The sequence below is a fragment of the Sceloporus occidentalis genome, unplaced genomic scaffold, assembly GCF_023333645.1.
Source record: "Sceloporus occidentalis isolate IW3139 unplaced genomic scaffold, rSceOcc1.0.p SCAF_74, whole genome shotgun sequence".
NCBI classification, from domain to species: Eukaryota; Metazoa; Chordata; class Lepidosauria; order Squamata; family Phrynosomatidae; genus Sceloporus; species Sceloporus occidentalis.
This window is the reverse complement of record NW_028317054.1, coordinates 1,340,105-1,365,028: the sequence shown is the minus strand read 5'-3', so window position 1 is coordinate 1,365,028 and position 24,924 is coordinate 1,340,105. Positions and strand designations below refer to the sequence as shown.

At 38.6% G+C, this 24,924-nt stretch overlaps 2 protein-coding genes across 15 annotated transcripts in view; both read left to right on the top strand.

Moving 5' to 3' along the window:
* LOC149285922 (sodium channel protein type 2 subunit alpha-like) overlaps window positions 1-1,480 on the top strand; it is a 42,215-nt gene extending 40,735 nt beyond the window's left edge. For all 14 annotated transcript variants that reach the window (XM_089494622.1, XM_089494624.1, XM_089494620.1 and 11 more), the window contains one exon: window positions 285-1,480. In XM_089494622.1, the coding sequence (XP_089350748.1) occupies window positions 285-1,480 (1,196 nt within the window). The remainder of the gene's footprint in view (window positions 1-284) is intronic.
* An 8,918-nt stretch (window positions 1,481-10,398) lies between these two features.
* LOC149285921 (tetratricopeptide repeat protein 21B-like) overlaps window positions 10,399-24,924 on the top strand; it is a 31,098-nt gene continuing 16,572 nt past the window's right edge. The window contains exons 1-13 of the mRNA XM_089494697.1: window positions 10,399-10,419; window positions 16,835-16,964; window positions 17,047-17,157; window positions 18,153-18,319; window positions 19,064-19,186; window positions 19,785-19,942; window positions 20,574-20,658; window positions 21,155-21,253; window positions 21,403-21,595; window positions 22,364-22,461; window positions 22,816-23,016; window positions 23,687-23,816; window positions 24,299-24,456. Of these exons, the coding sequence (XP_089350823.1) occupies window positions 10,399-10,419; window positions 16,835-16,964; window positions 17,047-17,157; window positions 18,153-18,319; window positions 19,064-19,186; window positions 19,785-19,942; window positions 20,574-20,658; window positions 21,155-21,253; window positions 21,403-21,595; window positions 22,364-22,461; window positions 22,816-23,016; window positions 23,687-23,816; window positions 24,299-24,456 (1,674 nt within the window). The remainder of the gene's footprint in view (window positions 10,420-16,834; window positions 16,965-17,046; window positions 17,158-18,152; window positions 18,320-19,063; window positions 19,187-19,784; window positions 19,943-20,573; window positions 20,659-21,154; window positions 21,254-21,402; window positions 21,596-22,363; window positions 22,462-22,815; window positions 23,017-23,686; window positions 23,817-24,298; window positions 24,457-24,924) is intronic.

The window sequence follows — 24,924 nt, the reverse complement described above, 5'->3', positions numbered from 1 at the left end:
TCATACCCCATAGATACAGTAACATGGTCTTCCAATACACCCTACATTATGTGAAATGATCGCCTTTATGAAGGAAGGGAAAAAGATGGACTTAATGAAAGAATATTAAGAATGTCAAGCATTATACATCAATGTGAAAAGAAATACTGCTCCTTGTTTGTTTAATCATTGTTGGTATTTTTGTTTCAAAACATCAAAGTCAGAGGTAGAATATTTTTTCAAACATTTATGAATTTTGCGGTCCTTGCTCTGTTTATTAACTTTTTTTCTTGTAATTATTACAGGTATGTTTCTAGCTGACATCATTGAAAAGTATTTTGTTTCACCAACCTTGTTCAGAGTTATCAGGTTGGCTAGGATTGGAAGAATCTTGCGTCTCATTAAAGGAGCAAAGGGAATTCGTACGCTGCTTTTTGCATTGATGATGTCACTCCCTGCTTTATTCAATATTGGTCTCCTGCTCTTCTTGGTGATGTTCATTTACGCCATTTTCGGAATGTCCAACTTTGCCTACGTTAAGAAAGAAGCTGGAATCGATGATATGTTCAACTTTGAAACTTTTGGCAACAGTATGATCTGTTTGTTCCAAATTACAACATCTGCTGGGTGGGATGGGTTGTTGGCTCCAATTCTCAATAGCGGAGCGCCAGACTGTGACCCATACGTCGAACACCCGGGAAGCTCTGTTAGAGGAGATTGTGGAAATCCATCAGTCGGGATCTTCTTTTTTGTCAGTTATATCATCATATCTTTCTTGGTCGTGGTAAACATGTATATTGCTGTTATTCTGGAAAACTTTAGTGTTGCTACGGAAGAAAGCGCAGAACCGCTGGGAGAGGATGACTTTGAAATGTTCTATGAGGTTTGGGAAAAGTTTGACCCGGATGCGACCCAATTTATAGAGTACAGTAAATTATCTGAATTTGCAGATGCCCTCGATCCACCCCTTCGTATACCGAAACCCAACAAAGTCCAGCTCGTTGCAATGGATCTCCCAATGGTAAGCGGTGACAGAATTCACTGCCTTGATATCCTGTTTGCATTTACTAAGCGTGTGTTGGGTGAAGGCGATGAGATGGATGCTCTTCGGCAGCCAATGGAAGAGCGCTTTATGGCATCCAACCCTTCCAAAGTCTCCTATGAGCCAATCACATCTACTTTACGGCGGAAGCAAGAAGAATTATCTGCCCTAATTATTCAACGTTGTTTCAGAAAATACCTTTTAATAAAAACAATTAAAAAAGCTTCATATTTATACAGAAAAGATAAATTAAAAGAGGTAAATAGCTTGCCTATAAAAGAAGACATGGTTATTGACAAGCTTAATGGAAACTCAACCACAGAGAAGACAGACATGACTCCTTCGACAACTTCACCTCCATCTTACGACAGCGTAACAAAGCCCGAAAAAGAGAAACATGAAAAAGACAAAGCAGAGAAAGAGGACAAAAGCAAAGACACCAGGGAGAACAAAAAATAAAACTGCACATTTTCATTTGTGTGTTAAATTGTTTACAGCCTGTGAAGATGACCTGTTTGTGTCAACAGGACTCCTCCCGGAGATCTATGCCAAACTGACAGTTCTTGCATATATGTACTCAAGGTCCGTGCCTATAAAACAAGACAGTGACCTCTTGTCAAGTGACGGTATAACAACCTTGACTGGCAGTTACTGTTTTCATAACAGTTGACACTTCTTAACCCGAGAGCCATAAAGGCCTCTCAAACTTTTGGGACCAGTCGAGAAAATGCACACCTCAGCCGTCTGTGTGTTTCACATAAAACACCGTAGTACAATAATCGTGTCCACTGTTTGCATTTCAACTGCCATATGTTTACAAAAAATGTGTTAGTGGGTTAACCATTTTTATTTCGTTTGTAGGTTGTTTATTTTATATATATGTGACTATTTTTGTACATGGGTTTTACAGTATGTTGGGGATGTAGTACTAATTTTGAGGAAATATACGTCTATGAAATACAGAGACGACCATACACTGTATATTGGAAGACATAAGTTTAATTGGCTGATACCACACCATGGGGAAAAAAAGAGCCGCATTCAACCTAATTTAAAGTTCGAAATGCCATTGTGTGGATGGTGGCGAAAATGTCTCTGCATCAACCATCATTCCCTTCTACAACCCATCAATGTAAGTCACTGTAGCATGTTGGCACACATGACGTCCCACTAATAGCAAGAGGTTGGAGGACATTGTTCTATCAGTAACATGTTGTTACTCAGAGAGTAGTAGATCACCTATGTTTGTCGAGTACACAAAGCTAAGCCACAACTAATGAATTAAGGTCAAATGGTAATTAAATCAGAATAATAGTTATTGTAAAATAGTAAAAGGCAATAGTACAGATGAAATATTCATGGAGTGCATATATATATATAAATATATATATAAAGATGAGATCACAATAAAGATATAAAGGAATGTGAAGGATACTGTGTGAATGAATTTATGATAAATCATTTACCCAAATAATATAGGTTCTTGTATTTTCTATATGTGTACTTATTGGCACTGTTGTTGGTCCAGTGAATAAGGAATGACGCTATATTACTAAAAATCATTATAACATGGAAACTATGTGGAAGTATTGGATTATGAATGTGCACTACATTAAATAAATGATCATAATCAAAAGGAAAAAGTCATAAAGAAGGAGCAAGAACTTGAATTTGGGGACAAAAATGTTTCATGAAAATGCTGCTGATGGAGTCGGGTACCCTTTTCTTGGTGATATAAAAATGTGAAATGGGTGGTCCACGGGATAACTGTAGTTTTTAATATATCAGTCACTGTACAGCAACACAACATTTTTTAACATAGCTTTTTTTATGTTAAAAACAAACGGAAATTGCTTGATTGTGTAATCAGCTGAGATACACATTTGAACAGATATATTATTTATTAAAATCACCAATGAAACAAAAAATCTTACAAATAAATTGGCGTCTTCCCCCAAATGATTGTAATTATTCGGACATCTGAAACTGCAAAATAGACTGTTGTTTTGTGAATAGAAACTAATAACTGTGTTTCGCTGTTGCCAAAAGCAGTTGTGTAATGTTGTAACATTTCTGTGTGATAAAAGGAGTGGGTACAGTCTTACAATTATCAATGTAGAATTATGTCTTAACTGGCGGTGTTTCTTTTTTAAATACTAGAGCAAAATGCCTCGAATGTAAATTGTAGCTGCAAAAGTAATTGTATTTAGTTCATTATTTGGCAATCTTAACATAATCTCTGCAACATTTACTATAAAAGGTTTTTTTTATGGTCCACTGACCCCCCCAAATGTACAGTGTGTTATCATGGTAACTTGTGGCAACTTATATGAGTATCTTCAGTTTTCATATTTTACATTTTTTGTTAGAATTCACCTAAAATTAAGGTAACCGGAGGCCTCAAATGGAATGAATAGAAAGCAGCTGATAAATGACATGCGTGCTGCCACCTTCTGGATAAATACAATATTGCACCCTTGTATCAAGTATGCATTAGATCGCTGGACATTAAGGATTGAAACAACATTCGGCACTAATGGAGATGTGTTAGGTGCTGCCGGGTCTGGACTTCAAAATGTTACCCATGAGTATGATCAAGTGGGTATTTCACATAGCGGTACTGAACATTCTGATGAATATCGGCACACTCAGAACTTTCTCAGGCCAGCTCAGCTATAAGTTAATCAAGGTCTTTATATCTGTTATGGAATTTAATACCTTGTTCGGAAACCATATTACAATGTGAAGTTGATTATACATTTTAATAACTCTCACTCAAGCTGGTTCATACATCTCTAACTCTGTATTCCAATATCTCTTTGGAACAAGAATGTCTAGCTACACACATTCCAGTAGGCCAATGTTATTAACACAATTGGTGCCAAGAGCTTGGCCATGCAATAGTTAATATTTCATATTTTCATTAAACAATTGATTATTCTAGGGATTCAGCCAGGTCCTCATAAGTTCCAGGCAAGTGTTAATGAACGGATATTACAAAAAGTATTTCATAACTGAAGCACTGGCCAATGTAATCAGAACTGTCTGCAACAATAGACAGCATCCTGATTTCAAACTCATTGACATATATGCTATATTTTCATTTGTATGCTAGTTGTATGATAATTGTATATCATATTCAAGATCAAAGTAACCTTTGCCATTACTACCAAAAAGTGACTGCGCTAAAATTGGGTTGAAGGACTGTATCTGAGGTCCGATTTTCTTTGTCGGACAAAGGGCATGGGTATCATCAGTTAACTTCCCAGTTTACCTGCCGTCTAATTAAAAATTTGGAATTAGTGTGAGAATCTTGCCCTGGTGTACATGACAGAATCGCTGCATAGACTAGATATTGCATTAAAATGGTTAGAGAATAGGGTAGCTTTAAAACATATTTGCATTTTACTTTCCGATGTGTTTCTCATGAATTTTTCAAAATGTGCTTTGTCTTAAAGGAAATAGATACATTGAATGTTTCTTGTAGAATCTAAAATGTTGCATAATCTCTTGGACATTGATGAATACCACACCAATGTGCGTAGAAAGTATTTGTCTTCCGGTAGTTAGTGTGTTTATTTATGCCAGCACAGAGGAGAGGAGAGTAGAGCTTTTCTGAGCAACATATAGAGGACAAATAAAAGCTTATCATCATCCTTTGGCTCCCACATCTCCGTGAAGACTTCAGTGGTTTGCCTCTTTGGAGAGGAACCAAGAAAATCGGTCTCTCCCTTGGTTTTACTAGGGTGGGAAGGAAGGGGCTACATACCCCTTCGAGGAGTGTGTCCCAGCAGAAGAAGAAGACTGTAGACGCGGTGTTCCTCTGTGCTCTAACAGCGGCACAACCACCTTCGGCTATCTTCACTGATGCGGTTAGACCACAACACCTTGGGCTTTTAACTTAAGTCACTTTTTTAATAACCACTTTTTTATTTTTTCTACTTCACGCACATATGGATCCTGTGAATATTTGTATTTAAACTATTGTTATTACTAATAATATAAAGTATGGTGGACCTTAAGGCCAGCGGCTACCTGATGAAGTAAGTGTGGCTAATGGTTGGATATGCGTGGCTGCCGAGCATATCCTGCCACTGATCACACGCTGCAGCACCCCATCTGCCGTACTCTCCCTGAGGATGGGGCGCTGTTGGCCATTTGCTGCTGTGCGGGATGGCCAAATCTGGGCCTGATTTCAGCCAATGTAAATCTGTTTATTTATATAAGCCTTTTTGAGTAATTTGCAAAGAGATCTGGTTAAGTAAAATATTTTTTTAGTTAAACCACCACCGACTGAATCTGTGTTACAACAGGCTGCACAGTATTTACCTCTAATGTTAAGATTTCTTTTTTTTAAATTATCAAAATATTTCATTTTATTGCAGCTGAAAATGGGGAGTTCCAAACTGGAACTTATTATTTTCAGTAAATATAAAGTAATAAAGGTCAACTAATTAAAAAAAACAACCACATTTCAGCAAATATATAATAACTGCGTAGATAAGGTCTGAAGCAACCTTGCTAATTTTTTTGTTTAAGAATTTCTTTTTTTGTTATACGTTTTATAATACACGCAAAGAACATATATTTTTTTCCTTTTTTACAAAACAAAATGTTTGTAATTATTTTATAAAATGTGCATGCTTCAATGATAGATAATGCATGATGATCATTTGGCTAAACTAACGAGCTCAGTATTCGGGGTGGTGCTAATAATTTATTTTGTTGCTTGCGCCTTGTTATCCAAAAAGCCTTATGTTATTTACATGGCAGATCCGACGGAGAAAAGCTGCTGAACTTGTCTTGCAGTTCATCCTTTGTGGTTTCTGTTTATTAATTCAAAGTAAGAATTGTCCGATCAAGAGATGATATATGACAGACTGAATAATCTGAGTTGTGAGTTTCTTAATTCAGTTTTGGGGACTCCATGGAATTGTCTTAGAATGCAGAAAAAAACCAAATTTCAATAAAATCATAAACCAATGTATTTTGTCATTCAACACTGTCTAGACCTATAATCGTAATCTGGTCATTACTAAAAAATATTTCATCAACATACAAATATTTTAGCTTTTCATGGATATATTATTCCTTCAGAAGATGATAATTTTGTAAAACAAGCCCGTTACATTATTTCTTTGTTGAATTTTAATAACCCTTGTCAAAAATGCCATTTTGTCCTTTCTGCTATGTCTTGGACCATACATGATTGTTGGTCAGTGGTAACACCACCAATATTCCGACAGACATCAGGACTGTTCAGTACCTAATGTCAGGGGCCACAAAGAGAAACCTAAGTTGAGTTACTATGTCATGTTTTTGGTCACAAGTCATTTAGAGAAATCCTAAACCTCAGTTAGAATGGCAGTCATTTATACCTGATTTAGACCTTGACAGGTCATAAGGATCCTTCAAACCATTAGGAACCACAAGGATTAATCCCACTGGTATTCAAAGGGTTTTTTTCTTTTTTTTTTTATTAGTCTCTGGTACTCTGGTCTCTGGTACAGCCTAAATTAGGTGATCCTATTATCATATGGTTATTCTATGTAATTAATCATTATATGGTCAAATGTTTGTAAGAAAAAGAGATCAAAACATATAAATATTGTAAAAAAAATATTTTTTAACATTTTTGTATATAATCATAGCCCGCTTTATGTTATTATATTTCTTCCATAACAGTTGTGGACTTACATTTTTCTTTATACAATATACAATTCTAATCTGAACATAATTGTGAAATTATAACACAACTCCACTACTAAATATTGTTATACACTGTAATGTATTTTGACCAAAAATGTCATTCGAACAAGTCTGGTCTTTTCTGATGATGTTTCGATCGTTTTTTTCTGGATAAATCATGCTGCACTAAAACTGTTTAAAATCTGGGTCCACATTTTCCCCCCAAAACATAAATAAGCAAATTTAAATATTTAATCACTTTGGGTCATCTTGTTTTAATTGAGAAAAAATATATAAGTGTAAAATGCCTCCGTTTACTCAAATTCTTGACTTATAGTGTATTAGTGAACTGCATGCCGGAAAATGCTATTTCCAGGAAAATGGTGAAATTCATTACAAGTGAGCCAAAAGAATAAAGATAACATGTTTTTATTTCCTTGGTCTCAGTTTGTCTTTAATAGAAACCTGATTTCTATACAAATAGCATTCTGATTAGTGATATCGGTATATTACGTGTGCGATGGAAGGCCTAGAAATTTATCACAATATCATTAAAAGTTTTGAGGAAATCTATGAAAGTAAACAAAATGAATTCAAAATGTTTCCTTTATGATTTTTCTATATAGCTCTCTGATATTTTAGTTTACAGAAAACCATTTAGAATACTGAAAGTGGGAAATGTCGAAAACTATGATTACTTTATATACTTATGCATACTGCATATGACTGCATTGATTTGGTCAGCACCGTGGATAGTGTCGTTCATTTCACATAAGGTTGCTGCTTCTTTCTGGATTCACTGACTTTCACTAGTAACACATTCTAGATATCTTACTATGTTTCATTTTCTATAATTTATGAGATTAAATAATTGTGTAAAATACTAAAAGTAGCCTTATTAGGTTGTGAAGGACATCGGTGTCATCTGCAGGCCAGGGATATACTGTCAGATCTTCAAGAACAAAATTCCATGGGGTTACACTTAAATGTTAAAAATCTTAAATGGAAACACTGTGAATGTTGAAGTTCATTTTAATGGATGGCTTGACACCAGAAGATTGCTTCAGCAACACAGCAAGGAGTAGTCCTCTTCCCAATGACCAGGAAAAATGTCCAAGCTAGATGGGCCCAATGGTTTTTATCTGCTGACAGATTCTGTGTTAAAAGCTTCCAGTATGTATATGTGTTTTAAAATCTTAATATAATATATAATCAAAAGTCTGATTCCAAACAGCGATATTACTTGGCTTTATATATCATGGAGGCGTAAGACTCGCAAAAATGTTAAACCGCAAATAAACCTATGTTGATCATTTTAGAAATAGCTGTTGCCGCATTTAACCACAACCAGATCTTCTGTCTGCCATCTTAGAACTATTTCTGTAAGCTCCTTTTGGCAGTTATTGGAGGTGTTCTCAAAATGTAATGATTTTTTCCAGTTCCTTTACAGATTTATGACACTCATGTTGATGGCTCTGTCAATAAAAACCCCATGATATTGCGGTGATACATTGTTAGCAAATAGTAAACCATGATTACATTTTGAAGGAACTTTGAGAAGATATACATTCATAGAGTTATGGGTCCCATCATTTTAATGCCCAACATTCAATAAACTAAAAGAGTCTGTGGTTCAGTGGATTTAAACTTCTTCTTGGAGAGGAGGATATCATTAGTGGCTGCACCAGAGGATGAAAAGTGAGGCCCTAGACATCCACATATCTTTTGCATTGTCATTTGTGTTATGGGCTCCATGATAGAACTAAATGTTACGCATCTACCGTGTTGCCTTCAGTGCTTGGACTGCTATCTAGAACACCAAGATTTAACATTCATAGGTTTCATGCTGCTATACATAAAATAATGAGTTGGCAAGAAACAAGTTGACAGAACCCACACTAAAAGACAAAGCAAGTGACACACACACACACACACACCACAGAGACAAAAATGTACAAACTTATATGGACACAGACTCAAAATACATGCAGATACAACTCAGTGCAGTTGGACTCTCTTGTGTACTCCCTGTTAAAACGTGCTGGGTTAGGATTAATTGCACCTTCCATTTTAACCCTTATGACAGATAACTCAGTCGGGTAAAAAGCATGTAATTATTATTTTTACCAGTTTCTCCTAAAAAAAAATCTTTTGGTCAGTGACCAGCTGGCTGAGAGTTCACAGGTCTCTCTTCTTTACAAGACCAGAGGACGGGATGTTTCCTACTCGGTTAATTGGGAACACCTTGGACATCCCTAAATTAAAGGTTTATTGGTTCAATTTGTGTTATTGAGGAACAAAACAACTGGAATACTTTATTACATTGTCATGTTTTCTCTCCCTTAAGTTCCCTTGCCACTTAATCACAATAATATTTTTTTAAAAAAATAGTTCTAAAATATTATTTTTATTATTAATTCATATAGTACCTGTCACAGTGCCTAAATCCAAAGGTATGAAAAAACTAGAATTGACAGAAAAACCAGTACATTTGGTAAAGAGTCCTGCTCACAATCTAAATTAATTTGAACCTTCATGCTTTCGGGGTCATTGTTTAAGCAAAGTAAAAATGTGAAGCCATTAAGTGACAACGTGGAGTAAACTTAGGACAAGTCCTTGTTCATAAATCATTTAATACAGAATAATTCCTGGGCCGTGCAGGTTAAAAGCTCCAACTATAAACTGCCATTTTTTATTTGTTTTTACTAGACGGTTTTTAGATCTTTAAATCCCTTAGTGCCACTAAAATGTAATTACATCACCGATAACTTATTGTGTCTGTCTAGCCGCAGCTTGTAAATTGAAGTCTGGCAGCAGGAATAAATATTGATCTAGTGGAGGAAAGTATATCAAACCATGTTAAGAGATCCTAAAAAAGAAAATAAGATATTGGGAAGAACATTTTTATACTCATATTTGTTTTGGAAAGAAAATAATTATAATTTTTATTGCAAAGAGAGATCAATCACTGTGCTTTTAATTCTTGAAAATGGTTGTAACCGGCTACACAATGATCCACTTAGATGTTAGAAACTAGACATTACTTGAAATAATAACTACTGAATAAGCTGTTAAATTTCACATAGAACATTAACTTCCAATCTTAGTTGCACCGAGTTGATATTTCTATATCTGTATATACTTTTGAGATAACATTAACACAGATACATACAGAATGTGAGCTATTCCGTCCATCTATGCTGCCCATTCTTTGATTCCCTCACTGTATTGGCCTCTACCACTTCTGATGGGAGGCCGTTCCACTTATAGAAACATAGAATTTGACTACAGATAAGACAATTCAGCAAAATACTTTGTATTTAAATGTTTCTATTACATCTCCCCTCTCACTTTTTTTTGCCTCCAAGCTACACATATTAGTCTGTATGAAAAATGCAGTCAAAGTATTGAACCAAAGCATTTTGCCGTCGTTACATTTGTTGTGTGGCTTCCATAAATCGACCTTGAATAATCGGCACATCTTTTCTATAGTTAAAAAAAGGCTTTGAGATGGAGTTGAGATTTTCTTTGTTTCATTTTGCAGCCTGTTTTTGAACTTTTTCCAGCATTGGTTCCTTTTGCAGCTACACCTGGACGTCTAATGATTTCAGTGCCTTTGCCGTCCCAAAGTACCCAACATCCTAACTTAAAAACCTAACATCATTTGGCTTGGGTAAGATTTTGAATAGATGTGTTCCCACGGAGTGAAGGTTGTTGGTTATATTATTCTATCTAGAGCGATGATAAGGTCCCTCAGCTCATTGGGATTCAAAAAATGATTATATCACTAGTTTCCCGAAGGAACTTCACAGCTTCCTCCATGATTTCCCATTACAAACTGCAGTTAGGATAGTTCTGGAAATATGTGACCTCAGGGGGCTCAGGACAGAGTCATGAACTATGAATTCTGTTATTGTATATTTTGTAGTATTTAAATATGTGTTAAAATGCTTTAGACGGCAATTTCATTGGATATTATTATCCCTTGCTATTATAGGAGGGACAAATCGAATTTGAATCATCAATGAAGATTTGTTTTCAGTTCACCTTAAACAGAACAATTTGAATGGTTTTCAATAGGCAGTAAGAAAACGAGGCTATACTAGTGATGCACAATTAAGAGATGGTGAGGAGGAGGTGCTGAGAAAGGGAGCTGAGGAGGAGGTGGTGAGTATGAGTGGTACTTAGAGGAAGTCAGGTAGTTCGAAGCATATTTGTTACGCATGTATGTATATTCAGAGGAAATGTTGGGTCAAGAAGTCCTCATATCTGATTGATGTATTGATTAAGTGGGTGAGGGCTTTTGGTCAGAAGATTAAAAGAAGCCCAGACAAGTATATTTTCATAATTGTATCCAACCTATTATTTTCAGCTTGTGTTTTCATGAAGAGCTCACATGCTTTGGTTGTTAATACAGATGGGATTTTCAGACATATGAAATGACTGGCTGAGCTACTTCACCTTGAAGGGGAATTGTCATTTGTGATAATATCTGCACGGTTGTAAAGAATATCTAGGTCAGAGACCTCGAGGTGCGGCCCGCGTAAGATCGGCAGCCAGGGCAACCGATCTTACGCGGGCCGCACCTCGAGCCCTGCTACAACAAGAGCCCTGCTACTTACCTGTGGGAGGATCTTTTGTACTGCATAGAGGAAGCAGAACCCAGCAGAGTTCACGTGACATCACATGACTCTGCTCCAGCCCTGCTTCCTTCCTGGTGCAGTACCAGAGAACGCAGAGGGAGGCCGCGCCCCCTGCTGAAGTCTGTGAGCGGCATCGAGGAGCAGCAGTGCAGGTAAGGGGGTGGGGAGGGTGTTTGAATGAGTATGCGTGATTGAGGGAATGAATCTGTGAATGAATGAGTATATGAATGAATGTGTGTGTGCATGGATGTGTAAGTGCTGTAACCTAGGCATGAGGGAACTGTGATTGTTGTTAGCAATCACACTCCTATCATGCCAAGTCAGTCAGTACATGCTGAAACCTAGCTAGCTGCCCCCGTTGTGTATTGATGCTGCCAGCAGTATGGGGTCTGCACATCACTTACAGCCACCCTGTACCAGCATGTACTGGCTGACTTGGCATGATAGGAGTGTGATTGCTAACAGCAATCACAGTCCCATCATGCCTAGGTTCCAGCATTTACTGTTTGGATGTGTAAGTGCTGAAACCTAAGCATGATGGGACTGTGATTGCTATTAGCAATCACACTCCTATCATGCCAAGTCAGCCAGTACATGCTCAAACCTAGCTAGCTGCCCCCCTTGTGTATTGATGCTGCCACCAATATGGGGTCTGCACATCACTTACAGCCACCCTGTACCAGCATGCACTGGCTGACTTGGCATGATAGGAGTGTGATTGCTAACAGCAAGCACAGTCCCATCATGCCTAGGTACCAGCATTTACTGGTTGCCTGGGTATGATAGGAGTGTGATTGCTGTTAGCAATCCTATCATGCCAAGTCATATTGCTAATTTTTTTTGTCCAATTGTGGTGCGTTACCTACTTTTATTAAAAATGTGAGTTTTTATTATTATTTTTAAAGGTGGGGGGTCATTTTCGGTTTTGGCTAAGTGAACCGTGAATGTTTTGGTCCAGAATTTTTATTTTGGTGCATCCCTAGAATAAATAGAACTATTTCATTTTTAATTATCCTGAATTTGTAGTCACACAACTTTCTAGGTCCAGAAATCAGTGAGAGGAAAAGTAAAGGTTTTGTGTCATTTACTTTATTTTAATCTGCATATTTTATTAAAGGCCATATTTTCTCACAGTGAAAAATGAGTGCGGCCCTCGCACGTATACAATTCTGGTGAAGTGGCCCACTGCAGAAAAAACTTGGACACCACTGCTCTAGGTCATGGCTTATCTTCCGTCTGGCAAACCAATGGAGGTACAATTCCAAAAGCGTGTTACACCTTCTACTTGGCTGCGGTAACGAAACACTCATGCAATCTTCACTGAAGGATCACAGGAATTACAGCAAAATATGCTGGCTATGCTTTTGGTAGAAACACAAATGTGCTGTGAGAGATAGAAAATCTAGATAATTTAAATAAACTAAAATTGAACACTAGATAATATACATAATATTTGTTTTCAATTCCTGAGCCTTCAAACTCCAGTGATCCTCGGGTGTGTATTAAACTTCTCATTATTCTAGAACCGCAGCTATGTTCATTAACCTTGTGCAAGGGCACCGGTATCTCATTTAGCCTCCGCGTCTAATGGATAAGAAGCCATCCTCACAGAATGCAAGATCTTTGCCCTTTCCCACTTACCTATAATTATGTGCTTAACAGAAGACCTTAATTGGGAAGCAATATCTTAGAAAATATTTATAAGATTTGTTTTGAGCTGGCATTGACTTCTATATAAATATATGAGGGGGCACCAGAGCACTAAATGTTCTCCAACATAAGTTGTACTCATTTTCCTGGTTGGATTTGCCGCTTGTTAGTGAGGAACCAAAAAATGAAATATTAAGCACTCAAATAAATTGAAAACATGAATTAGATATGTTTTGATACTAGATATGATACTTTATCTTTGTGAGCTTGGCTTTAAAGATGTAGGTACAGCTTCGAGACACTTCAGCTACCATAGACGTCACCTTCCGTGAACCTGGCCCAGCATGCAGCCCATGTTCTGTATCATTACATTCGTTTGTGATGTAAATATACATTTGTTTTGGTCAGACTTTAGGGAACACATGGGTGGGTGCAGCTGAGTGGGTGGGCTATGTAAGGAGGTCCATCTGGGGAAACATTAAACAGACGAGATGCACTAGCTGTATGAATGGACACATAGGGAAACACAAATGGCTCCACTTCACCAGCTCCCACCTCTCTGGACAAATTGGGAGAAGATGATCAAAGGCAGGTTCTTTTTCTACATGTGAACTGATAATGGAAACCAACACCAAACTGTAGTAATGGTGGATAAAATACGGCTAAGGAAGCTCAGAGTGCCGTCGAGAAACTGGAAAGTCTACCTCTGAACCCGAAGGCAAGAAGTTGCACCTAAAACCTCAACAAGAATCATCGAGAAAAAGTCAGGTTTCTGGGGAATTTGTGCTATAACGAAAACTGCAAAAAAAACTTGGATGACGAGAACCAAGCCGGCCAGGTCTTCCTTAACTCTGTTTATTAAACAATCAATACATGAGAAGTCTAGAGCGACTGCATAGCCCAACGCGGCTCGAGCGTTCCATCTTACTGATTTATTTCGTTTATTACACCTCGAGCTGCACAGAGGAACGAGGGAACAGCGGCAGGAGGAGTTCAAACAAAGCCACGCAGTCATTATCCTACAACCTCATCACCTCACAACCTTATGCTAGGTGACGTCTCCTACCTCCCTCACACCCGCACCATGCCCTCCTAACCCCACACCCAGACCACACCCCCAACACCACATCCTCTCAGCACCACATCCAGACCACACACCCCCAACACCACACCCAGACCACACACCCAACACCACATCCTCTCAACACACACCCCCAACACCACACCCTCTCTATGTCACACCCAGACCACACCCTCTCCCGCACCACACCCACTTTAAAATAAATGAGGCGCCTCTCTTCATCCCCTGCATGTTGAGAGCGTCCAGGTCCCCAGCTGGTAAGGATTCATTTCCTGCTTTAATGACATTTCTTAAAAACCAGCCCATCCTCCCCAGAGAGGGGAGAAATTATCTCTTTACTAAAGATGGGGGCGGGGCTTTGTGTTCTAAACGGGGTGGTCTCTGTAACCTGAGACATTATGAAGGAATGACATTCATTCCAACCCATTGGCTTGTATTCATTTTTCATTCTCATTCTATGAATGTTCACTCCATTCCACTTCATTGCATTCCCTTATTCCACCCCAGCATTTCCCTGCCGTACAGTGACAGGTAAGAGTCTTGTCAAGCGGAGCAGCGCGATGACGTCACTTCGCTCCTCCCTCACGCCTGCGAAGCCCAACGTACGCATGCGCAGCCTGAGTAAAGATGGCTGCCGCTCAGTTTCATGTATTGTCTCCCGATTCCTGGCGGTAACGGGAGGTAGTCGCAGCGGTCCTCTCTGCTGTTTGGGAGGTGGTAGGTCGCCGGGCCACCCTGAGCATCCTCCGCCGCCTGCAGAGCGACCAGCTGGACAGTGCGGCATCAATCATGTCTGCTGACCCGGCGCTTGCCGGTGTCCAGGTGGGAGCTCACAGTCCATGTCTATGCCGCTGACCCCGTTACACCGTATTATCTCTGTCTGTGCCAAAGCGGGTAATGCGTAATAAACGGTGTGATGTGTGCCTCGGGTGATCCTTGTCTGTGATTCCTCTAGTATATATTCCGCTATATCTACCTAATATGATAACGGATATTGTGTCTGAAATAGTGGTAGATTAGTGGAACAGCTTCTCAGCGGAAGTGGTAGACGTTAAAACAATAAGGGAATATAAACATGCATGGGACAGCCGTAAAGATATCCTAATTTTAAGGCAAGATCAACCACTGACAGACGGGCCGGGCCATCAAATTCTAGCTTCCATCAGATTCTATAAATCCAAATTGTTATGAGATGATCTGGTTCCGTCCCGTTTATCCCTTTGTACTGCGCTGCGGTGTATTATAGCGCTGTGAGAATAATAATAATGAGGACTACATCCTCAGGCCGCTGGAATAAAGCGGTTATGGTTTCTCCTGTTAGAGCAGCGATGCCAAATACTAAAGTACATCATGCAATACGTTTTGGGTCTAGATGAGTAACTATGCAAACTCTAAACACCCTCAGCCTACAAACGATAAAACAGCAGTTTTAGTGGCACTTCAGGGCTACGTGCCGGCCGCCTGTCTGCACGGAATAAACTCACGTGTAGCGCTGAACATGTTAATACGTGCGGTTACCCCCAAAGTGCATTTGACCTCGGGGGGTCACTATTAAGCGTTGCACCGATGGTGACTGAACTGTTCATTAAATGCAGTTTTTCAAAATGTTAAACTTTTTGGGGAGGAATACAACGAAATACACCATTTGAAATACAATGGTGCCGTACAAATCAATAATTAAGGTGCGCTCGGTGTAAACGTGACAATGGCTGTTTCTCCGTTACAAACTTATATATATATATATATATATATATATATATATATATATACACACAGTCTATGGATAGTTACCAGCACTCTAGGTCTTCTTCCAATAAATACAGATTCCTCTTTTGCAGGTCAACGTTTCAGTCTTTATTTAACTGGCGTCCTGATGAAAGTCAAATAAAGACTGAAACGTTGACCTGCAAAAGAGTAATCTGTATTTATTGGAAGAAGACCTAGAGTGCTGGTAACGATCCAGAGACTCTGTGTATTACTTTGCCTTCTTACCTAGCACCAGGCTACTACAGAATTGGTTTGGAGTGCAATAGCATATTATTGGTATTTATATATATATATATATATATATATATATATATATATATATATATATATATATATATATATATATATATATATATACATACACACACCCCTTCAAAAGTTTTCCCTGTTTTTTAAAGAGAACAAACGGCAGCAGGTATACGGGTTGGACGCCGTCTGTTACTTCAGCCGTGGAATATGATGCATTGATTGACAGCAGGCTGCCTCCTCCACTCGCACCAATGGACTCCTGATGATCAATAACTTCTTTCATGCTCAGCAAGCGCTTTATTTATGATCATTATAGGCGATCCCTAATTCAATATATTTTGACCGAAAACGATTTGCCTACAAACTGAAGATTTTTCGTGCCTTCCCTAATGAATACTCTCCTTTCACAAGACTAGAAGCCACCTAATTCCAACATGGCGGCTCCAATCTTATTTTCTCTGAAATGAGGTTCTGCTCTCGCGAAACCCCACAATATGATTACATTCTACTCTATTTAACCCATTCACCGCTGTCATTCAACCAGCTTTCATTATTATTGATATAATAGTACAGCACACGACCCAACAGGTAGACGGGGGCCAGCTTATGACGCGTAAACATGAAAGGCTTTATTTGTTGTAGAGATCGATAAGGTGCTAATATACTAAATGCAAATGATCATAATTAAATAATTTCCTGAAAGAACTTACTGTAGTCATTGTTTCCTCTTTTTAGGCAGAAATCCATTACTACTGCCAGGAGAAGTACTTCCATCATGTTGAAACGGCTGCTAATGAAGCTCTCAAGGAGTACGGTAACGATCCGGTCTTTCTCTTTTTCCGGGCCTTCGGGAAGTTAATGGAAGGTAATTGCTTTTAGGTGAATTTGTCCATTAAGTATAATATTTTGAGAAAAACAAATTGACTCCAACGCTAATATTTTTGTAGATCAGGTGCAGGAGTCCATCCGTGAACTGGAAGTGATTAAGGACTTGCCAGAGGTCTCGTTATGCTCTTACTTGGCACTGATTTATGCCCACAAGAAATCTTCTCATCCAGGTATAATTCATTTTTTTCAAATGGATTTAAGGATTATTTTCCGTTAGGCAAAGGTAGCAAAAGTCTCGATGTTCCCAGAGTGTCATCTGGTACTGTTGTATTTTGTAGAAATGATGTTGGCGACACCAGTTTGGTTTTCTAGTGGGTTTATCATTTCATTTTTTTCAGACAACAAATTCAATTTTTTACATTCAGAATTTGTCGTTATTCATCCTCATTCGCTGACTCATGCTCTTTCACACTCAAACTTTCATTCACTCTCTCTCATGCTCTCTCGGAATGTCTCCTTACCTTTTCGCCGACCAATTCTGTGTCCCTTTCTCCTTGCCGTGCAGCTCTGCTTCTTCTCCTGCATCTTCCTGATCTTCTTGATCGTCTATCTTCCTTCTTCGTCTGCTTCTCCGTGGACATGACCTCCCGTGAATGTTCACAAAATGGCTTCCAGTACACTCTCTCCCTCGAATAGAGGAACAGGGGAGAAGGTGTGCCCAGAGGGTCTACCCTTTAGCCCAATGTAACCAAAGGATGATGCTCTGCAAAATGGCGAAGCTCCCAGGGACATCCTTTTCCCCCATTTCTCCAAATTGGTGGAGAGAGTGTGCCCAGAAGCTCCGCCATTTGCGTAAGGTCATTGGGAGGTCTTGTCCCATGGTCCATGGAGCAGCGGACAAATAAAGAAGATGGAAGATAAGAAGCAAAACTGCGCGGCACGAAGACAATGACAGGGAAGCGGTCGGCGGACCAAGAGAGCGTGAATGAGAGAGTGGATGAGTAGGTGTGAATGAGAGAGTGGATGAGTAGGTGTGGATGAGTAGGTGTGAGTGAGAGTGAAGGAAACAAGAAAATTCATATGAAAATTTAGAGCTCTTTGCTTGGTTTTCATGTTTTTTTTGTGCCGTCCATGATTTACCTTGTTGCTATTTGATGTTGTGGGGAGCCAATAGGGCATGTACGTTTGGAGAAAATGAAATCACAAATTTATCCTCATTTTATAGACAGAGAAGCTGTTCAAGAGTTGGATATGAAGATGAAGGAACATCGGAAGGTGGCAGGCCATAAAGCATTGTACTACGCTGGTCTGTTCCTGTGGCACATTGGACGTCATGATAAAGCCAGGGAATACATTGACAGGATGATAAAAATATCGAGTGGAAGTCGAGACGTAAGTAGCATAAAGTACGAGCATAAAGTATGAGCAGGAACCACCATGCAACTTTCCATGAAAAGCGGTGGATGTTTCTTGCATTTAAGGAAATCAGCCCAAAATGTATTTGTTAACATGCTGTGCCGGTAATAACTTGATATATAGTAGAAATATCTCCATGTGCGTTTATTGAGGAACCTCGTATAAAGTATCATTTTAGTTTGCAGTTAAGTGGTAGTCTGGTTCCTTATACTGTCTCATTTCATGCAAATTATTCTGTTTTCTCTCTCTGCTCAGCTTTGATATGTGTTTGGGAAGATACTGTAAGAGATTCAGCCTCGGTGGACTAGGTCATCCTTTTAAAATACATTGTAAAGTCAGTGAGATAACCTGAAAGCCATCTCCGTTATCAAACTATGCAGTTAGCAGGTCTGAGCCCAACTTGGAGGAGAACATCACCCAAAGTGACACTTAACTGTATATGTATAAAGGCAGAGAAATTACAACTTGTTCAGTGACTTTTGAGAGAAAACGTCATTTTTATTGAAAGCATCTGCTTTTTAGAGAAAAAAATATTTTCAGTTGTCATATTGAGTAGAAACATAGAATTTGACGGCGGAGAAAAAACCGTTCGGTTCATCTAATCTGGTCATCATTGACGTATGTTTGTCTTTCTGTGACATTGAGTCCAGGTCGTGCATTACAACACTAAGGTCTTTTTACTGTTTAATGAGAAGAAAGTACATTTTAATATCTTTACAGGGATTGGTTTTAAAAGCATGGATAGATCTGACCTGCGGGAGAGAAGCTTATGCTAAGAAGGCCCTGAAGTATTTAGAGGAAGGACTCCACGACGGAATGGACATTTTTGCAATGATGGGACAGGTATATGTTTTATCATTAGGGGCTTCAGAGCGGCACCGTCCCCTGAAAGCATGGATGCATATTAAACTACTTCCTTAAGTATTTTAGCATGTGTTTATGGTCGGTTGAAGCTGTTTGGGGCAATAAATTGCCCCTTTAAGAAACATGTTACTGTTTGTGACCCACATCATAATTTCAGTCTTTCAGTACATTAGGAAAAAGTTTCTGGGACCAACCAGTCCGGAGCATTTTAGGTTACTTTTTAATGTAATACATATTTAATGAAATTTACCAGATTGAGATGATTTATTGCTATAAAATATTTATTAATACAGACACCATGAATATATACATGAGCTTGTTATTAGCTGTCGGATACCGGAAGGGGGTGACTATCTCGGAATACTCCCATGGATACGCTATAAAGAATTATGGTAACCTAACGTTGTTTTTGTGTATGGATTTACAAGAAATCAAGCTACGATACCCTCTATGTTAATGTTGCGCTTATCTGTTTTATTGCCAAATGGGTGGACTCCGTGTCACCTAAATTGTACATTTTTTGTAAATAGAAAGTTGGGCAGTTTTCACAATTAACCCTTTTTTCTTTTCGTTTTAGGCTTACTATTTTGAGTTACGACAAAATCTTTCTGGTTCTTTGGAATCCGTGAACAAAATCATAGTGAGCTATCCAAACTTCGTTCCGGCCCTTGTAAAGAAAATGAAGCTTCAGTTGGCTCTGCAGGACTGGGAACAGACCGTGGAGACGGCACTAAGGTCCGGTATACGGCTTGTCAAGGGAGGGATTTCCCCGATAGTTCGGGGTGTTGAGAAATGTGTGGGCTCGTGGTGTTTCATTTACATAGTGAAAAACCAATTATGGAATTAAGTCATTGAAGCTGAGAACGCTATGCCTTTGGAGATCTTTGGACCGTTGGATGAATTATTTGGGGAAAGCCCGGGGTGTGTGTTTATAGCACTAATTTGTATCCAATAATTTGTACTTATGCTATAGTGTAAGTATAGTGGTTATTAATATTAACCTATTTAGTAGGAGTGTGTGTGTGTGTGTGGAAATAATGTGGAAACCTAATAACTTCAGCTTAATCCCTATGTGCCTTCATTGAAATATAAATTGCGTCTACTTGATGATTGTATGAAAGCATATCATTCTTCTTATGAGTTGATCCCATATTTATGATCTTATATTTTATATTGCATTTTAATTCTGAATCCATTATTATTATATTTCATAATAAAAGTATCATTCAGCAAAGAACAAGAATAAAAAAATCCTTGTTCCTGCTTAATTCTAAACGTAGAGAATAGACCCAGTAGTGCTTGTAATATTAATGTTTTATATTCGCTTTAATAGTCCAACCCCCCTCAATTTTCGTTCCACACATAGGTTGTTGCAGAAGGACAGCCATAATCTAGAAGCTTTGAGGATCCTGGCCCTTCATTATTTGTGCCGGGAGGGAAATGTCCACGAGGTATTATTTTGGTATATATACATTTTTAAATGTTATTTTTGTCCGCTGCAGATCATATGTATAGTTGCATTAATGCTGTTGATGGTGGTCCCGCAGTGCTGCCCTCAGTCGTATTTCCCCTGTTTTTCACCCAAAGAATAACAGATCATGGCAAGCGTGTTTTCACAGAGCAGTGGGTAAATGATCGATATTTTCTCACAATCATCCATAAAACAAAATATATATAAAAACAATACATTTTGATTATAAAAAAAAACTATATAGAAGCTTTGAAGAACATTTCATCCTGGTCCAGCGCACGTAGATTAGAAGTTTAATGTGTTATCCGCGGTGAATGTAATCACCGCTGGGGGACATATTAACGTGAGTTTTGTGTGAATTTTAGGAATCACCTCGCTACCTCATTATAATTCTTCAAGTAAGAGAGGGTCTTTTTTAAATTAATGTTCTGCTGTGTTTGCTGCTATCAGAGCCTGAAGAATTGTTTCCATTGTAGGCGACAAGTAAATTGGGAGATTTGATAAATGCTTTGGATCGGCTTGAACCACGCAATGCTCTGCTATATTATAGCATGTCGGTGGCTTTCAGCAGAATGGTAAGTGTATAACCCTTACAGGTCCGTATGGATGCCATTAGCATGCTTGTGGTTCAGTACCCTCCTCAGTATAAACCCAGACATCATGATGTGTTACAGGCTAATAACCTTCAGACCCGTTGGTCATCATACCTATTCTTTCTTTCCAGTGCGAACGAAATCCACTTATTCTTCAACAAGCTCAAACCTTAGTGGAACGTGCCTTTAGCTTGGCTCCCCACGATGCCACAATAGCCACCGAGCTAGGCTATCTGTGTATTTTGCAAGGAAATGTGAAGGGTGCTTTAAAGCGGTACAAGACAGCAATGACTCTTGATGAGAGCAGCGTTTCTGCTCTTACAGGTAAGAACTGTGATTGTAGAGAGACCTTTAGTGAAGCAGCTTGGACCTCAGTCCATGGATCTTACACTGGCATACGTCACCTAAGCCCCAGGTATCCAAAAAGAGATTACCTCCCTTAATATGCAGCAGACAGGGTGCTTTGGTTGAGTTGTGGAAGGCAGATTAACATTGATCACATAGAAAACGTTGAGCAGTAAAGCATGTTAATTAACCTATATTTTGTGATATTGTGTGTTTCTCTACAAGTATCTCCTGCATGAACTCCTGGCCCCCACATAATGTGTAGTCAGTGATGTGACTGGCGAGCAATCTCACCGATTTAACTACATACTATACTGGACCATTTGAGATCTTCTTAAAGCAGATCAATAAACCCTGCACTTTCTGGATCTACTCCTTGTAGATGTTCTGAATGTGATGGTGAGAAGAAGCATTTATAGCAAAGTTATTCCCAGCTACAGCAAAGAACAAAACATTCCACAAATGGTATATTTTGTTATCCTTACATGGAAACGTTTGGGAATTTGGCGGAAAAGTCAAATTATTGAAATACATAAGAAACCTATTGACAGGCATCACAGTGAGTGATCCAATAAACTATAGACTAAAGTATGGCAAAGATTGAACTCTTGTGCCCCAATGCCTCCACAATGGAGGCTTTATTAGAGATGAACTTTCAAACCCTTACCCGCATCAGTTTGATGTTATTATGTCATAATTTCCCACTGGCACAACAGACGTATAATTTCACTTTGTGGTTGTTTGTAGGTATCATTCGATGCCAGCTCCTAGAAGGGCAGTTACAAGATGCTGATCAACAACTAGAATTCCTGATGGAAATTCAGCAATCCATCGGGAAGTCTGCCGTGAGTTTGGCCACTTTTCAGTTGGCATTTTTTCTCCAGACATTTCATTTGGGGTCATGGAAAGAGTTAACTAGATATTAATTTATAAGATATATATTTTGGAAAATGTGGCTTGCATTTCTAGTATTTGATTTGTAGATATCATATGGCATGTGGAGCTTGTATGTTCGGAACACTCCGAAAGTAGTCAGGCATGGCAAGTAAACAATTTATAATCAAAAAATCCTTCTCGCAAAAACAATTTTAGGTAAATGAAAAAAACAAACACATATTCGTCCACATAGGCATCTATTTACTCTGTGGTTAATAATAATTTCCTTTTTTTTGTGTTTCTTATTTCTTTTCCCAATGAAGGAGTTGCTGTATTTGCGTGCCGTTCTGGCTATGAAGAAGCACAAAAAGCAAGAAGAAGTCATTAATTTGCTTAATGATGTGCTGGACACCCACTTCTCATCTCTGCAAGGGCTGCCGCTCAGCGTCCAGTATTTCCAAAGGCTAAATCCAGATTTCCTTCTGGAAATTATTAGGGAATATCTGAATTTTTGTCCAACTCAGGTGCGTTTAATGCATTTTCTGTACTACCAAATGTTATCGCCATAATCAATATGTAAATGTACATTGTTCAATAAGTTCGAAGCCTAACCTCCAGTTACATTTTAACGTTTTAAATGCTGGGGTTTATGCAATGCCTCAAACGCGCGCAGCAGGGTAGGTGATATGGTCAGACCAACCAGTCAGGATACTGTGAAAGAACCTGATACTTCTACTTCTGTGAATGTATTTATTTATTTTTTAATTACTTTTATTATTTTTTACAAATAAATAAATACTGTGATTTTAATTCCCACGTCGGATCCCCATGGAGCTGAAGATCTGTGTCTACTGGCACGGGGTCCCTCCTGTACTACTTCTTTGTCTTATGTCATATACGACTGCTATAAGACGGTCTATACCAGGAGGCACATGGTGCATGGACCCTTACCATAAAAAACTACCCCCCTATCCTTTATGACAGTATAGTGTTAACTACATGGGAAAAATCTTCTGTGGGACTCTAATTCTTAACTTTATCCTTTATTCTAAAAATATTTTGTACATAATGATCAGCCTCTTCTTGGAATTACAGAGATGGCTTTCTTAAATACTGTAGTGAACTCGAGCTGTCCTGTAATTTTGTTGTTGAATGAATGTGATTGTTAGCGTTTGTATGTCATCGTGTTTACAGCCTCCTGCGCCTGGACAGCCCATGTCCCCATTACTACGGCATTGCACCTCTGTTCTGGAAACCATAGTGAAGGCGGCCCCGGGGCTACAGCAGGCTGTGTATCTGATCGCAAAGGTGAAATATCTGGCAGGTAATTAAACATTCGAGTTCTTTGAACCTTTTGGAAATGACAGTATAGCTGGGACTATAATGAAATAACGAACATACTTTTTCTGGGTAAATAGCTGAATATTCAATATCCTTTTAATGTCAGAAGATTACATTTATTTTGGTGGCCAAAATGGAGCAAGAATACAAAAATCCTGAGCAATCAGAAGTCATTTTTCTCCAGTAGTAGCCAATAGTAGCTATAGTTGAGAAGATTTACTAGGATATATTGGCAGTTCGGGAGGTAAACTTAGCAGCAACATCCAGACAATCCAGATCTGCAAATACAGAAGTCAATGATCCACAAGATCCACATCTGATATAAACCTTTTAGATTTACTTTTCTAGCAAAACAGTAGCAAATGTACATGTGGTTACATCGCATTCACCTGTCAGGGAATCTGTGGGCGCCTTCAGCTGCTGTCCATTGTTATATTTTATTGTTACTTTTTTCTTTATTATTAGGTGAACTTGAATCTGCTCAAAGCAGTCTTCAACATTTCCTTGAGCAGAACCCATCGTATGCCGACGCTCATCTTCTAATGGCTCAGGTTTACCTGTCACAGGACAATTTAAAACTTTGTTCTCAGTCTTTGGAACTCGCTTTGAGTTATAGTTTTGAGGTGAGTAAATCTTTAATTGTTTAAAGAGACATGTGGCGGTTTCTGCCTTGGTTGGATGTTAGACTAATAGGAAGCCACACGCCTGCCATGAAGCTCTTTTGGACCATTTGTCTTCTGAAAAGGCACGGTTGTGATATCTTGCTTCGTCAAAGTGGATATTGTAAAAATAGATCAACACATTACATAATCTTAAATGAATATCTAATCTGGTTTAGTTAAAGAGTTGCTATATAATGAATAGCAGTCCGTTGAACCCTTGATCGTTGGCAATCGCTTACTGGGGTTGAAAACCTAATTATGCAACATGAAAAAAGTATTCATGAATACACTTTTCCAGCGTTCTCCCTAACTGCACCCTTACATTTCACGTAAATTAGTGAGTTACTGGTAAAAATACCAGTACAGGAGAGAATATGCTGGTTGGAATTTGCAAATCTTACTCTTCCATGTGCAGGTAAAGTGTGGACA